Source organism: Mchenga conophoros, linkage group LG19 (genome assembly GCF_057382185.1).
Source record: "Mchenga conophoros isolate Kocher_MC1m ecotype Shallow Benthic linkage group LG19, M_conophoros_male_GT1.1, whole genome shotgun sequence".
In the NCBI taxonomy this organism is placed as follows: domain Eukaryota; kingdom Metazoa; phylum Chordata; class Actinopteri; order Cichliformes; family Cichlidae; genus Mchenga; species Mchenga conophoros.
The window spans coordinates 24,499,100-24,515,689 of NC_140544.1; the positions used below are offsets into that span (position 1 = coordinate 24,499,100).

The window sequence follows — 16,590 nt, forward strand, 5'->3', positions numbered from 1 at the left end:
AGTCTGCAAAAACTTATTGTTAATGTCTGTTAAATAAAAAAAGGGGGATTATAGCAGCATAAAACTTGACAGACTCTATAAAATGCAAACAAGTCTTGGTTTTAATCCAGATATCTGCATTCAGCTCTTCATTTTGCCCCTTTTTAATGTTTTTCCTTTTTTTTTTAACTATTTCTTCACATCTCTAATTAGTTTAGTTCGAGTCTTGTTTTTGTGTCAATCTGCTTGAGGTAAAAATGAAAACACAAGTCCCCAAAGTTCTTAGTGTTTTTGAAACAGATATGTTTTCATAGATATTAAGCGTCGTTTATGTCCCTTTAAAGTTAACAGGCTATAGATTTAGCAATTAAGCAGTAATCATGCTCATTATAGAGAGTAATCCATTTAAAACGTAACAGATGTCTGGTCCGACAGGGGGATCATGATGGTCCCATGCCAACAATAAGGCTGTAATACTGTCGAAATGCTCAGGTGCAAGGTTGAAGTGTGGAAGAAATTTTTTCCCTCCCTTAAGTGTCCACATGTTGACAGTTGACCATTTAATGGCCCACTTAATTGCGGTGGCCCCTTCACCCCTAAGCATCATTATAAATTAATGCTGAGGGGGTAGACAATTTTTCCCCTCACACTCTGAGAACTTCCTTTGTCGTCTTCTTTACTTTTGTAACTTTGTGTGTGATGAGAATCGGGCTGCTTTAACATGTGGTGCTCGATTACACCAAAGTCTAGTATGTTTGATATGTGTGAACACTATATACTGCCCCACGGGCATGGTACGATGATTTGTGTCCTGCTTCTTGATGAAGAGCCAAACTTGGGAGTGCACGAGACATACTTGAGTATCGTGTGCATCAGATGAAAAAATCTGTATCAAACACATGAGATGAGGTTTGAAGGATTGCACGACTGTGTGGACCGTCTTCATTTGCACACCCAAAACAAAACCACCAGTGACGTGAAATACTGCTCAACTTCGGAATACTTCAATAACATTATCAAGTTGTTAGAACTGTTGTGTCAGTAAGATTTGGTGCATGTTTTATTTTGCATATGGTGGTTGGGAAATAAGCAGGGAATTGGGGGGGGGGGTCGCAGTTGTTCTTGGACAGTGTACAAATTAATTGTACCTAATGTGGAAGTATCCTTAGCTGTTCTTCAGCTACAGGATTAAAATTGTTTAAAAGTGGTGTCTAGGGATCCCAAGAGGACTTCTTTGGTTCATCATAACAGGCTGAACTATTCTAATGGTTAAGATGCTTTCTTTAAAAAATGGTCACAGACAGACATTCCAGACAGAAATCAGGATTTGACATTCTTCTGGCTTTGTTTGCATGTCACAAGGGTATTTTACGGTTTCTAGTGATTGATGTCGGTGTCCTGTGTAGACTCAATATTTTAATACAGATTGGAAGCTTCAGCTTCTCATGAGTATTTACATACCATTCCCAGGTGACTTGTAATGAAAAGTCCATTAAATTTAACAATCAAGTGTACTGAGTGCAGTATATGGAGACATAAAACCACTTGTGAAAATTACGGAGCAGTTTGTGGGTGTGTGTGTATGAGAGCACACATGTTTCTTTTCTTTTTTTTTTTGTGATATGCAACCTGAAGACGTGCACAGTCCAACTCCTATAATTTGTGTCACTCATTTAAATATCTGTAACTCTAAGGACACAATGGCAGCTAAGGTGGGTATCGAATGGGCTGCAAGTCCCTGTTGGAACTGTCTGTTTTCCGGGTTTGCCTCTTTGCCAGGTGTTTGACATTGACTGGAGCTGGAGATAAATGTAGCTTATGGCAACCCATGGAATTGACTGACTCTCGGGAGTCACATATAGTGAAAGTTTCCATTTCAAAGCCCATCCGTTGCAGTGGGAATGATATAGAACGGTCCATATGCTATCAAAGAAAGTACTTTTTTTTTCTTATGCGTGTCTACATGTTGTCATACACAAAAAAAGACACTCACAGTAGTCATCCACTTTGCAGATTAAAGTAAAAAGCATACACTTGGGTCAACATGTTTCTTGGAGAAGAAGAAGATTTTCATAAAAAATGTTTTTACACCACAACAATGGATTCACAATAAGACAATCCAGATATGATTGTGTAGCATTTCAGCTTTAATTTCATGGGTTTACCTAAAGTATTATATAGGAATTACATCCACCATTTCCACAATTGGTCATTTTTCACAAGCTCAGAAATCTAGCATTTGGTTATGTCCAACTGTTCCAGCTTCCACATATTTATAGTCATGCTAGTTTATCCACTTACTTTTAAACCTATGAAAACTATGACTGTAATTGCTAGTGAATACCACGCTTTACTCACTAGTTAAATATTGAACTGTGTCAATTATTTGCATAGATATAAATTTCTCTTCAATTTTGTTATCTTTAGGTTGGTTGGAGTTTTCTTGCCATCGTGTTACTTTATAATAGCAGACTCTGCACTTGAATTAAGATTAGTTTAGCACTTTCCTGGAGAGACAAAGGATAGAGGAAGATGCTACGTATTAATGACTAAATGAAAAAAACAAAAATGAGCTATATTTTTCTCATCTTTCATACCCCACACAGCCTCCCTTTTTTTCTTCCCCCACACCATCGTAGCAGGAATCCTTTTGTCAGAGGTGTTCATCTGGAACAACTTTGCCACACTTGTTTTCATGTTCTTTTAGATTACAGGGCAGCTGGCCCTAGCTTTGAAGCTCCCTTCTCCCTTTGTCTCTGTGCAATGCACTCTGGTAATTAACTTTGTCCTTCTTTTATTTGTTCCAGTCACTCGCAGTCCACTCTTCTGAGCATCTTCTCCCTGGAGTACCAGGTTAGAAGTTTTCTTCCTTTGTGAGCCCTGACAGGTGCCTAATTGAATGATGAATGTCCCTTTATTTCTTTGTAATTGAACTGCCAGCTTTCTGATTGGTTTGGAGGATGTCCCCCCCTCACCATACCCCCGTTTATTTCGCCCCACACCACCACCCCCTCCTCCTTCTCACGTTCACGTTGAGGGCCTTTGCCTGCCTGAGCCTCAGTGGATGTCTGCCAAGCCTTCCCATCCATCTGTCTAATAACATCTAGCCCCTGCTTATTTGGTGGACCTGTAATAAATTATGCTAAACCATTATTATTCTGACAATAATAATTTCCCCGTGTAGTGCGGCTGTGTGTGCTAAATGTTTGCTGACTCGCACTGTCACTGCTGCTTTCCACGGCTGACAGTGGATGATGATAAATGGCCACTGCCGCCAGTGGCAGAAGGCAGCACAAGCAGAAAATGGAGTCATTTATCATCCCACTGACAGGTGTCAGTCACACTGCCCGTCTCTGTGGAATTACATTTTTTTGTGTGTAGTAGTTTTTAAACAAGTTGTTTTTAACCAGTGCTCTTCCGCTATATCCCCTGTTGTCCTTCTTCTCGGCAACGATGGCAATTGAATTGCATAGAAATGTCAGGGTGTGAAATGTGGAATAATGTCATTGTTTGATCAAAAAAGGAGAAGTGAATACAGGGTTTGAATCAAGAAGGTAGATGGAGATAGCTGGTTTGAACGAGAGTGCCTTGGCACAGTTTGACCCTTACCAATATCATTGAAATTAAATTGCTGCTGCAATTGTTCATAAAGAATAGAGCATGGAAGAGAAGCCAAGGGTGAACAAGTTAGCATTTTAGTCAGGTCAACCGGAAATGGAAAGCACTTTGTGCCTAAAAATAGTACTAACTTAAGAGCTGTATCTATGCCTATGTGTATGTATCTGTGTGTATGTGTTAATTGTTTTAGCTATTATGATTATTATGCCATTAATCTTCATTTTTCTTCATATTATTATTACATTTAAAGAAATGGATCAAAAGGACATTCTCAAGACACCATGTGCCGGATGTTATTGAAAGCTACTACCAAAGGTATTGTGTTTCCGTGCTTTATATTGTTTTGTTTTCTTCTGTTTTCTTTCTAGATCGTTCTCCTTCTTTATCGTTTTCTCATCTCTCTTACTGTTTTTCTTCTTCCTTTAAATCGTTCACCGACCCCTGTGTGTGGCCTCCATGACAATTATAATCTCTTACAAACAAATCACCACCCACAGGATTCATTCCCGACCCCCACTTGCACCTGCTAGGCTAAAGCTCTGTTCTCCGTGTCAAACTGAAAGCAGGAAAGTAAATAAATAAACCAACCATTGGACATTTGCCTTACACACAGGCTTATGATGGGATGATTATCTGTAATTCAATGAGCATGGTTAAATTTAAAAAAAGAAAAGAAAGAAAGAAAGAACTGAAAACAGACTGTATTGGGAAAAGCCTCTTTGCATATTGCAATTAGCCTTTATCTAGCTTATTAGGCCACTGTTCTGGAGAAAATAAAGCTGGATAATGCACTTCTAATCTACTTACAACAACAAACCTCTGAGATGATCTGGGTAAGATCTGAAGTGTGTTGCAGGTTTAGCTGGCGAGGGAAAAAAGGCTTTTTGGGCGGCAGGGGTTAACTAACTATCATATGCTTGTCTGGCTTCTTGGAAATTTGAAGCCCTTCAAGCAGTGCTGTTTTAACCACACGGAGCCTGCCATATGCCACCCAGGGCAAAGTCATCTGGGACATTAGCATGTCTTGGCTAGCCCGATCTAGCCCCCTTCTACCCTTCTGTCTGCCTTTGTGGGTCATGTTTTTTTTTTCACTACTCTTGTTATTCTTTGTTATAATGAAGGTATCTGAGTGAAGCCAAGGCACAGCCTACTGCTCCTGTCCTGCTTGAATTGGCCAATGAGGTAATGGCATAACTTTTTTTTTTCCTGTCTTTTTACTTGCCAATGAAAAACACATCTGAGTTTATCCTTTATTTTTTCTATAAATGGATAGATAGCAGTTGGCTGCAGTTTTTGATTTTCTTCCTTGTCTGTTAGTCATTATCAAAATTGGTAAAATGGTTGGCTCAATTATCAATTATTTAATGTAATTAGCGCTCGGCTCCATTAAGCAGATGTGAAAATACTTTTTCTGTTTTATTATGTAATTTTCCAAATTGCAGTTGAGGCAGAGTTGATACAAACTGCGGACAGGTGAGACTGGGGTCATTAGTTAATTCCTCTCTTTATTATTTGATCTGTTATTTTCTTTGCGAGTTCAGTGAAGAATTTGTAGTCTTGTTGATGTAGCAGCAATTGTTTATGTGCAGCTTAAATCCATGTCATTCAGTGGTACAAAACTCAGGTAGGTTGGAAATTCATGCTGTAAGAAACCTGTTTCTTTCAGAATTTAAGTGATCACTTATATTTATTATATTTTAAACCTAGTTAGTAAATGTTTGCTATTTTTAGGGTAATGCCAAACTCTTGTTAAGTGTTCCAAAATATAAATCCAACTATACTATAGTCTCAATACACTACATCTTAGATGGTTACATTACTTCTTACTGAATGAATGAAAATCTTTGCATTCATTTTTTGTAAGTTCACGACATTTTTCGTCTTACAGATTATAAAGGAAGAGAAAAGGCCCGATAACCTTTTTAAACATTTAAATTTGCATTTGAATTTTGATTGGCGCGTGCACTAGGCAATGAAATTCGAGGGTCTCTTAATCTAAAATCACAGTAGTTCACATGCATCAGTGGTACCTCAAAGCCAACTGCCATTATTCATTCTCCGTTTAATTGACGCTTGATTTTTTTTTTTTTCTTGAAAGGATCCAATTCAGCTAAGAGATAACTGTCTATGAACCATTTAACTGTCATCTTAATATGCTACTTAACATCTAAACCAAGCACTCATGGTCTCCCAGACTGCTAATTGATGTAGTTTCATGTCTTTATGAGACAATATATCTCCAACAGAGGAAAATGATTAACAGTGATGAAAACTATTCATAGATATTTTTTTGCCCTTAGAAGAAGCTCATGAAACAGAGATGGACTCAACATTCACTGTTTCTATCTTTATGGGAATTTTATGCAAATATTACTTGAATATGGCATTAGAACAGGTGCAGTTGTGCTGCACTGTGCGACCCATTTTGGTTTACAGTTTGATAAAACCAGAGTTTTAATAAAAACGAATTCTTTTTAGGCTCTGTGATTCTTAGTCACATGTTAAACTCATGAAGGTATGTGTTATGACCAGGGAATGAAGATGGACTCATGATTAATATGAAAATTAGGGAGATGCATGTACCTCAACTAATCAGGTAGTCTTTATTCAGGCTGAGCCTGCATTGGTAATGTTGCCATTTTTCATGTGTCAGCTCTGATGCAGGTTACCAAGAATCTGATTTTCTCTGGTTATTCAGGGTTCGATGGTTTGAGTTGTGAGCCGGCCAGGAAGCACAGAGAGAAAGGAGGGAAGGGAGAAAAGATAGTGAGGGGAAATTAGAAGAATTAGAGAGAAGAAAGAAAGCTACTGTAACTGCAGGTTACAAATGCTAAGTCAGAGTCAGTACTATCAGAGGTCTTAATGAAGATGTAAACTCTTTGCTCACCCCTTAATTATTATAGACATGTTAAGCTTTTTTTTTTTTTACTAGCTGCCTTCTTAGTGCAATATTATGGAGATGTTAACAAATACTACTGTGGGTAAAAAGACATTGTTTAGACAGAAGCATCTCTGCTCCCAGCGTTACAAGGAAGCATCACAGAAAAGATGAAACACTCCATTCTCACTGCAAGCTGAGGGCAAATTCACTTTTGGTCCCCAATTATGCTAACAAGAGGAAAAATGATCTTTGGCTGGAAGAATGTTGTTTCGTAATGAGCTGGCTAGGAATGGCAAAGTCTTCAAGCAATGTTTTAATTCCCTCTATACTGAGTAAGCTGTGAATTTTAGTAGTGAATGACTTAATGCATCTTCTTTTATTCGCCGTATATTGTTTCAGCATTAGCCAAATGTAGACCTTGGAAAAATATATCTTATGCTAATGCACCCATATATATTTTTTGTCATGCTGTTCTTTATAATAACTGTTGTATTTTTTTAATATGTTAATAAAACATTGTAATAATAACAACAATTTTAGTATGTAGGAATGTATTGCACTGATCAGAGAGACACATTCACCATCAGTCGTTCGTGCTCTCTTACCTGTCAACTTTTCTCCTTGCACTCGACCATAAACACTGCTCACCTCTAAGGTGTGTTTGTGTTCAAAGAGTGCTGCTGCCATAGGTTCTTTCCTTCCTATTAAGGACTACATTCCCACCATCCCTCAGGTGTGTCCTATTGGTTCCTATAGTTTTGCCTTGGTGATCATTCTATGATTAAAGCTCTCCATTGTCTCTTGCCTGGGCACAGTATGTGCTGCTTTTTCTTTCAAGATGAGAGACTCAGGTTGTCTGTTTGACAGAAGGAAAGGCAATTCAGCCAGGTAGCTTGGCTGTGTAATAAGCGATCTCTTGTTCCTGTGGGAAAGGTTGATGCAAAGCAATGCTTTCAAAGACCAATTTGCACGCGGATTGTCAAAAGTAAGGTCAAGGTTTTGAAACGCAATAATATAATTTAGAGCCATTACGATCATTATTATCTATGTGACATCAGCCAAAGGTAAACTGGCTGTTCAATTTCAATGTCGTAAGTCTTAGGCTCTTTAAAATATGTTTGCACTTCCAGCTGGATATATGGGATTTTTTTTCTCAAGCAATTCTTCAGAGAGGAATATAAATTCCACCATCTTTTAAGTGAATATTAATTCCTCATTGATAGTAAAGTCTGTTTTTATTTAAGCTGCTTGTCTTTTCTGTTGATTTTTTTCTTTCCTTTTATGTTTTTTTTTTTTTTTTTTTTTTTTTTTTTTAAATCTGTGTAAAGGTGGATCTGTCTCCTGCGCTGATGGCTCGTATCATCCTGGACAGGTTTCTTCAGGGCCAGGATGGTGGAATGCGTGAGTAACACTTTTCCATTTCTCACTCTGTCCTTTCTATCATTCTCCCCATCAGTCTTAATTGTAGCACTTTGTCTTTTTAATCCCTTTCTGTTTGAGTCCCAATTCCAGTCTAGCTGCTGTATTTTCAGCCTGTCAAACCCTAATGAGAGATAGACCACATTTAGTAGTAGCTGCATCCCAGGGCACATGACTGGCAATTAAGTACTAGGAGGACCACCCACCTCTCAACTGCAGTGTGGATCAATGGTAGCTCACCTCATCAGTGTTATTTATAACACCCCTGATTTCTTCCCTCAGCCTCCTTCATCCCCCAATGCATCCATCTATCGCTAGCATTCTCCTCTTCTCTCATTCCCTTCTCTTCCTCGCTGCCTGCTGGGGTCTGCAGAGGAAATTGAGTTGAGGGAAGACTGTGGCAGAAAAAGCAAACCATTTCTAGGTAGTGCTGATGGACACACTGTGGGAGAACAAAATTACAGACACAAATATTGTTGTTGAATGTGTCAAAGATCTTTTCCAGAAATTGTGGGAATTGTTGCCCATGTGTAGTCTGGTTAGTGTCTTTCTCCTGTATTTGTCCAAAATTCCTGCGTTTTACCAGTTTTAGTCACATTGTTAATTTATAACAAAAAATAAACAACTCCCCCTCCTCTCCCCTCCCATCCCCACACTCTGGAACTTCCAGTATCACACATATGCATATTATTTTAGTGGGTCTATCCCGAGGACTTTCTGTCTGTGCAGTAGTCACTACTTTGAGAGCGAATCACATGATGTCAAAAAGACGTGCTTCCAATTTAATCAAGAAAGAGATTAAAGTGGATGTGTGTTATTTTCAACTTCGCCACAGCACAGCCATTTGTCAAAGTCAAAGATGTGATTGCTTTGGACCCACCGTTATCCGCTGCCTGTCAAAATACTAGTCTGAGCTGCTTGTAGAACAGGGCATTCATCCACAAGCACTATGTCTCAGATAATGGCACACTGCATCTGTCCATCTCCATACAGTGAAAAAATGTTTTATTATTGCTCAGAATAGATTTGTACCAGATGAAATGTTCTAGAAAATCCTTGTTTAATTTTGAGCAGAGTTACAGGTGTACAGCATCTCACTTTTTTGGATGCTAGCAAATAATATCATGCTCCTTCAAAGAATAATTTCACATGCAATGCATGTTGTAAATATTTGCATAATATATTATCTAGTGAAATAGATAATATATATATTTAATATATATATATATATATATATATATATATATATATATATATATATATATATATATAGTGCAGTAATTTGTTTCCACAAAGAAACAATGCAAGGATAATTGTCTTTCCTGACAATTAGCTAACAGGTTGGTTCAGTGCTATTGGCAGGCATATCTTTCATCCTCCCTCCAGCCTCGGACAGATCTCCAGTGTGCTTGTGTGTATTTGTGTGTTTTAGTCAGACTCTAGAGGAAGGGCAGGCAGGCTCACTGCAAAGATCAATAGACTTCTAAATAAGGGACATTACCTCCAACAGGGTGAGTGGCTTGCCTTTGCCTACCATTGTCGTTGTTTTTTTTTTTTTTTTATTCCTCTTCTCTTTCCCCTTGCATTTAAGAGACACATGAATGGGGCCTTTGGGACTATGGAATATATGTACAATCACTAGTGCCGGATCAATACAGAGTTTTAAATTGTTTTTGTACCTTCCTAGTGTGTGGGGGTTTTTTTTGGTTTGCTTTTTGCTTGCTTGTTGCAACCCCCTATCCCCCACCAATCCCACATCGTCCTTCCCACTAGCTACCCACACTGCCACACCTCAACATGACAACAGCACCAGCAAACTCCATCCCCCTTCCTTGAAGCAGAAATATTGGAGAGTGTTTCAGTCAAGCAAAGTGAAAGACTATCTGGTGATGCTTGTACATGAATCAATACAGTCAAAGCAGTTTTATTATGTATTGAATGCAATATCAACATCCATAATGGTCTTTGCTTCTTGTCTTTTGAAGCTGGGCAATAGGGAGGGTCACTTGTTCACCCAAATGACACAGCTTTAGTATATACACCAGAATTCCTTGCAGGGTAGTACTTTCTTTGTTTTTCTTTCCAGACTTGTATCCAGCTTATGTGTCAGGGTTGTGAATATGATAGAAAAGTTTTATGAAACTATTAATAAATTTAAAAAAAAACTTTTTTTAAGTCAAGTGGTTATTATAAGTCTTTTTATTGGTTAAATCTATGTCTGTGTTGTTTATATAAATATACTGGATACTATATTTCATTTTATGAAAGTATACATAATGATAATAAAGCAAAATTGTATTGTTTTTAAATATTCAGTAACCTTGAGGAATACATTTTTAAATGATTACATTTTTTGTAAATATTTATACATTTTCAAATATTTCAAATAAGTGATTGAAAAAAAAAATGAAGATAATAATTTCACTGAATTTCAGTGAGCATGAATGTGCCAGCTCCACACAGAGAATCCCTCGCTGGCTGATGGATTCAAGTCGAGGACCTTCTTGTGAGGTCACAAGGGGTCATGCCTGCCAGTGCATGGGTCCTCTCATGTACTCCAGCTTCCTCTTACAATCCAAAGATGTGCATCTTAGAGTAACTGGTGATTGTAAATCGGGTATACATGAGAATATGAGCATGAATGGTCATCTGTCGCTGAGTTAGCCCTACGACTGACTGTCAACCTGTCTAGGGTGTGCCTCATTTCACGCCCTGATACCTGGGATAGGCTCCAGTCCCATCGCAACCCTGAATTGAATAAGCAGAAGAAGATAAATGAATGTGTGGATGGATGGAATTGCAGTGAATCCCAATAACGACAATTACTAGAGCTGAACTAACAATTGTGCATTTTAAAAGGTTTGCATTAACAGGAGTGGTAGGGACAGATCTCATGAAAACATTATTATAGGCACAGCTAACACATCTCAGCCCAATGAAAAGTTCTGTAAATGAAAGTATAACACTGCAGAGAGCTATACTGTCATTCCTATTCTGTATCATTAGATACAGGATGGTCGTATCTAGTAGTAGATTCAAAGTCACAGCAAAAACACTGGGGGAGCCAATGCTCTGTCTTCTCCCCCTCCTGCTATCTCTTCATCTTTCTTTCTATTCCTCCTTTGACAGGAGTTGATGTGCCTCTAGATTTAGACATACTTTTTGAGGAGGCAATTTTGCTAGCTATTTGACCTTTTCCATTTTCCCAAGGCCCAGCTCCAGATTAGATTGCTACTCCATGTTTTGTAACTATGTGATTCGACCGCCTTTAAGATTTATTGTCACATTCCTTTACAGAAGCCTTGTACGCAAGGTTATAAATGTCCCGTGTTTGATGTTAACACTGTGAGAATCTTAGTGTCTACTATGATCCTTTGGTTACTTGACAGGATTTATAATAACTTTAATGTTTCTCAGATAAAACGTGTTGATAACTGAATATTGTACTGGGTCTTATCGGAGCAAATTTTCAACGTGGTCGCTATGACTGTTATGGTCCCTTCCCTCTTGTGTTCAAGTGCTCCTCTCTTCTCTGTTACACCTCTCCAATGTGCAGAGATGGGGTGTGTATATGAAGCCTTTTTTTTTCCAAATAATGAGAGCAAGGGCACTTCATTAGCAAGACGGGAGGGAGTAAGGAGGCAAAGACAGCATGAGTGTTAGTGTGTGCATGTGTGTATGCAAGGGGGCGGTTGCGAGGGAGGTAAGCAGCACCGTGGTACTTCACTTGACATGTATACTAATTACTCCTTTTCAGCAGAGAAGCTCCAGTCAGCCTCTGCCACAGTCTAATGGCCTGACCTGGGAAGCCTTTCTCCATAGCAGTGCCTCCCCAGATCTACTATTACTACACACACACGCACACATACACAGAGAAATGTGGAGTCTCATCTCACCGCTATCAGAAGGAATCAGGTGGAAGCAGATCAGTTCTGCCCCAGTAACCTCTTCAGGGACCGAGTTCCTCTTGCACAGGAGATACCACCTCATATCATCAACTAGCACCTACACACCACCACAGATAGTTTAAAAAGAAACACATACCCCCCACCCCCTATCTCCCACTCTCTCTCTTTCCCATCTTCTGTTTTTTTTCTTTTTTCTTTTTTCTCAGTGCGGGGGGATAAATTTAAAAGGAGTAAATTGGAAAATCAAATGAGGGCTTTAGGCAACCGCAGAGATTTGCAGAGCTGTCGGCCAGTGTTGGAGAGCCTCATCCATCATGTCCCACAAGTAGTCAATTCCTCTAGTATCTGTAAATGTTTTCAGATATTAGCCAATTTATATGCTCCGAGATTCATCATGGAAAATCAGCTTTAGCGGTGCACATTATCAGGACCTGTCTCTCCCTTGCTCCATGAAGTTTGATGAACGAGTGCCCCTCCACAGCTCAATGGCTTGCGCATGGGGAGTATGCGGGGGTGTGGGCATATAGAGGAAATGGGTAACTGCCCACCCCCACCCCGTGGAAAATAGTGGGTTTTTTAATTAATAAACAAACTTACAAAGGAGCTCATCAGTGTCAGGGGTAATAACAATCGTCATCCGTTATTGTTTATTACAGTCCTCCCTCAACAAATGTTGCTATTTAATGAGGTTTCTCTCTGTTTTTTTGTGTTTGCGATAATGACTTTTTCACCCTAGTGGAGAAAAGAGGAGTCCCAGTAGTTACAAATGAAAGAAAGTAAGCAATGAGAAAACATGCCAAGGTTCTGTTGCCGTTACCTTGCCTTATATAGTTTATCTTGTTTTGGAGTTGCATATGAAAACAGGCCTGCGATTTGTTTACACTGGTTGTTTTCTTTAGCAAATCCCTATGGAGGTGTAGCGTTTCACATCTATTATTCCCCTCTTCTCTGTTCCTTTTGTTCAGATGTTGACGGTGTGATATGGTGCCTTAGTCAGAATTTATACCAGCATGGGACAATTACAGTAAATTTGGTGAATGTTTACAAGGTGCAAAGTTGTGCTGCAGGGCTTTGTTCTCCGTGTCTAGTGTTCTACAGATTGTGCTTTTTATTTTTCTGCACGCATTTTTATGTGTGCCTCTGTATGTGCTTTGAGCGTGTGTATTTAAAGAGCATTGCTTGTGTGTTTTTGTTTCTGTGTGTGTATGTTTGCATATAGCAGAAAGGAGCTCAGGGTGTTCTAGAGGTGTGCTGCCGTGCAAGGCGGGGGCGTCTTTAATAAATGTATGCTGATGTTGGAGGCTGCAACGATGCGAAGGATGCAAGGGCCCTGTTGTTATTTACTGCTGTGTTTGTGCACAGCAGCGAATCCTGGGCCTGCAAATGGCATTACAGCCCGTGATGAATGAGCATTAGGGTAAACTCATTTTAAAAGCATCCTGATTTATTAGCAGCCTGGCCTTCCATTTTCATCAGGTCAATGCTTGGCTGAAATTCCACAATGTCAGCGCCAAGGTCACCTCTTTATGGCTATTTTTAACCCCATCCCTCAAAAAGCGCAGACGAAAGAGATCCTGGCACTTATTATGGCCGTCGACAAAAAAATATCAAAGAGCTTGAGAGACAGGGAGAATTCTAGTCCTGAAAGTGTGTGTTATGTGAGAGACCAAAATGTGGTGGTGGTCAACCTCCAATTATGAGTGCTAGTAAGACAAGAGCTTTAATGGCTAACGTTTGCCTTCAGGGAGGTTTATTACACACTACTGTTTTGCAGAAACAGCGTCAAATCTATAAAAAGACCATTAGGAAGAGGGAAAAAATCAATCAAAATGCCATTAAAGTGGAATACGTTGCCAATATTGCTGATGTGGTTGCGGGTCCTTTGATTTTCCTTCAGATTATTAGGCACAGTCGAGTAGTGACTTTGTTAAGGGAAACCAGTGTTGTTGGGGAGTAATATGTCTCCTGGCTTCATAAAGTTTGCTGCCTCATATTTCCCACTTTATTGATTATCCATTATCATTTGTCATGAGGTGTCCTAACTCAAGGGGAAAATATAACCCTCTTTCTTCACCACCGCCCGCATTGCACAGGAGCATGGTATGGATCTGCGTGTGAAGGTACCAATCTCTGAGAAAAATGAGCAGAGAAATAAAGCACTGCCCTGTGCCTTGCAGCTCTAAGAGGGAGTGTGGGGTTATGGGATGGGCTGGGGGAGCACTGTAGCTGGCTGGGAGAGACTAAAACAGAAAGCAGGTTGCACAAAACAAGAAAAAAAAGCCTATGCAGGAAAAGATAGAGACGAAGAAAGGAGGAGGCGCTTTTGTTCTTCTTCCACCTCCTCTACTTTTTATTTCATCATAAGGTAGATGAGGGATCATAGCAATGGCTATCTTGTTTGTGGTAGTTTCCCTAAGTGTGTAGGGGATGAGAGCATAGAAAAGAACAGCCCGCCTTTCTGTGGGTGAAATTTATCTAACAGAGGCCTAATGATCCAGATGGCTATCAATTGATTTATTACATTTTTTTCTAACTTTTTTTTTCAAAATTGTATTAATTTTTAAATAAGCCATCGTGTCTATAACCGTTATATACTGTGTGCAGTTTCCTAGATGCGCTTGAGAACTTCTGCGATGTTGGTATAGGCACCATCCATGCCTGAAATGTGAATAGAAACATTCCATGTATTGTCTCTAATGCGCCAAATCTGTCAGGCGCATGTGTACATATATATCACTAAAATGGTGTGCCTCAACCATTTCGTCACACGGTGATACAATCCATTTAATCCAAATCTTTTTTAAGAAATGATTTAAGGAATTTTTTGCTGTTGCAGTAACAGCGAGTCGATTCGCAGGCCTCCCTTTCTGATTTATAATGTTAGTAGAGCAAGAATAGGGATGAGAGATGCAGAATAGTCAGCGTTCATAACATAGATAAACTACATGAAGCGCCTGTGCTTTGGACTGAAACATTTATCTATAGAAAATCTGTACAGACACCAAGCAACCATCTAATAGGCTAGTGCAGAAATACTGTACACAGGTTGGTGGGTTAGAGGCTGTCCGGGCTGGTTTTGTTTATAACACTAACTGTTTTGCTTGGTTAAATCCAGCAGTTAGACATTTTCTTGAATAAAATTATGTGGTCATTATTTTTTTTCCTTTTTCTGTCTGTCTCCCTCTCTTCTTTTGCTGTCTTATTCTCAGCATCTAAATCAGTCCTCAACAGCATGCTGAAGGAGCCATCTTTAATTCCAGACCAAATTTTGGCCAGTAATGTCTACCAAGTAAGGGTTTTAAGTTTTGTACTTAATTAACATTTTCCAGAGAACTGTTTAATTGCCTGAGAGAGAGAATTCTATTTAATTATATGAAATGTTATTATTTTAAGGCATTTGCTGTGTCTCTACTTAACAAATCGAAAATTGCTTGTGCACAGTGAGTTTTCAAAAAAAAATGGTACTCTACACCTGGCTGACAGACGGCATCAGCGGCTCATGTTTGCTGATGAGGTCACGTGAGAGCCGGCGGTCATGCCTGCCAGTCTGCCAGCATCTCCTGTGTTTTCTCCTTTTTTTTCCAGCAGTGTATGGGCTTCCCTCACCTCCCTTACACCCACCCACCCTTTTGGCACGCCATAATATTTCTTCCCCCTCTTTTCAGTGCACAATAAATGACTGCTGTTATGGACCGCTGGTAGACTGCATCAAACAGTATCCTATCCCATAAAATTTTAAGCCTGAAATTGACGAGGAGCTATTGAAGGGGATGAGATGTGTCTGGCTTCACCTGACATAAAAGTTCTGCTTCACAGAGGAAGTGTTTCATCCTGCCTGCCATCCCAGTATCATCCATACAGGGGCTGGAAGGCGATGGAGGGAAGAGGAGGAGAGGATAGGCTGATCTAAATGCATCTCTATGTGCATGCTGTGAATCAGACCCAATGTTCTATGATACAAGAAAAGAAATATAATTCAAAAGCTTTTTGGAACAGGAAAAAGAGCTAATACTGTTACATACATATTTTTAAATGCATTTTAATTCATTACTATTTACTTCTGATCATTTTATTCAGATGTGCACTACAGAAAGTTTTTACTACATTTGTCTAACTTAAGGTAATGATTTATTATTCATTTATAATTAATTTGTCCACCTCATTACTATTCTTCCCACACACTTTCCCCACCTACACACACCCCTACTCGTCTAGTAGGACCTTGGCTGTAGGGGCAGAATGGAGCTCGGGCTTTTTTAGGGGCAACCAGCTGGGTAGCAGATCAGCTATTTTCAAGGGGAGGAGAATTATTTGAGTCGGTGTACACGTGCACGTCCGTATGTTATTGTGTCTGTCCAGGCTTTCTTGCCCGTGGTGGGGCTGTGTTGTTCTGTTCATAGCCAGTCAACCTTGTCCCTATACCCTCCTTCCACATCCCCCCCTTTTTTAACATTCTGTGGCAGTCCTCTCAGTGTCAACTTAAAATCAGTTACTCTGCCACAGAGAGTTCATTATAACCACCGCACTGCTATGTTCTTTCAAAGAAGTCATCCACACATTGAATCAGTTGCGTGGCTACTAGTTACAGTATGTATAAATATATATATATTTATGTAATTAGAAACCATTTTGGTTGTTTTAGTTTTTAGAGGGTAATATATTTCTATAAGAGCTTCTTTTTCTCTTTCAAAAATAAAACCATCATCATTGCATATTTCCTTTTATGTGCCTTCAAGCTTTGCACATCCTTAATACAATATGGCATTTATTCTAAAAGTATTTTTT

The 16,590-nt window shown here is 39.3% G+C and overlaps 1 protein-coding gene across 3 annotated transcripts in view; it reads left to right on the forward strand.

Moving 5' to 3' along the window:
* The window catches only part of cdin1 (CDAN1 interacting nuclease 1), a 50,631-nt gene that overhangs the window by 7,592 nt on the left and 26,449 nt on the right, over window positions 1-16,590 (forward strand). For 2 of the 3 annotated variants that reach the window (XM_085257633.1, XM_085257634.1), the window contains exons 3-8: window positions 2,787-2,832; window positions 3,848-3,912; window positions 4,719-4,779; window positions 7,807-7,879; window positions 15,015-15,094; window positions 15,471-15,520. In XM_085257633.1, coding sequence (XP_085113759.1) covers window positions 2,787-2,832; window positions 3,848-3,912; window positions 4,719-4,779; window positions 7,807-7,879; window positions 15,015-15,094; window positions 15,471-15,520 — 375 coding nt within the window. The remainder of the gene's footprint in view (window positions 1-2,786; window positions 2,833-3,847; window positions 3,913-4,718; window positions 4,780-7,806; window positions 7,880-15,014; window positions 15,095-15,470; window positions 15,521-16,590) is intronic. The other variant, XM_085257635.1, reaches the window with a different exon arrangement.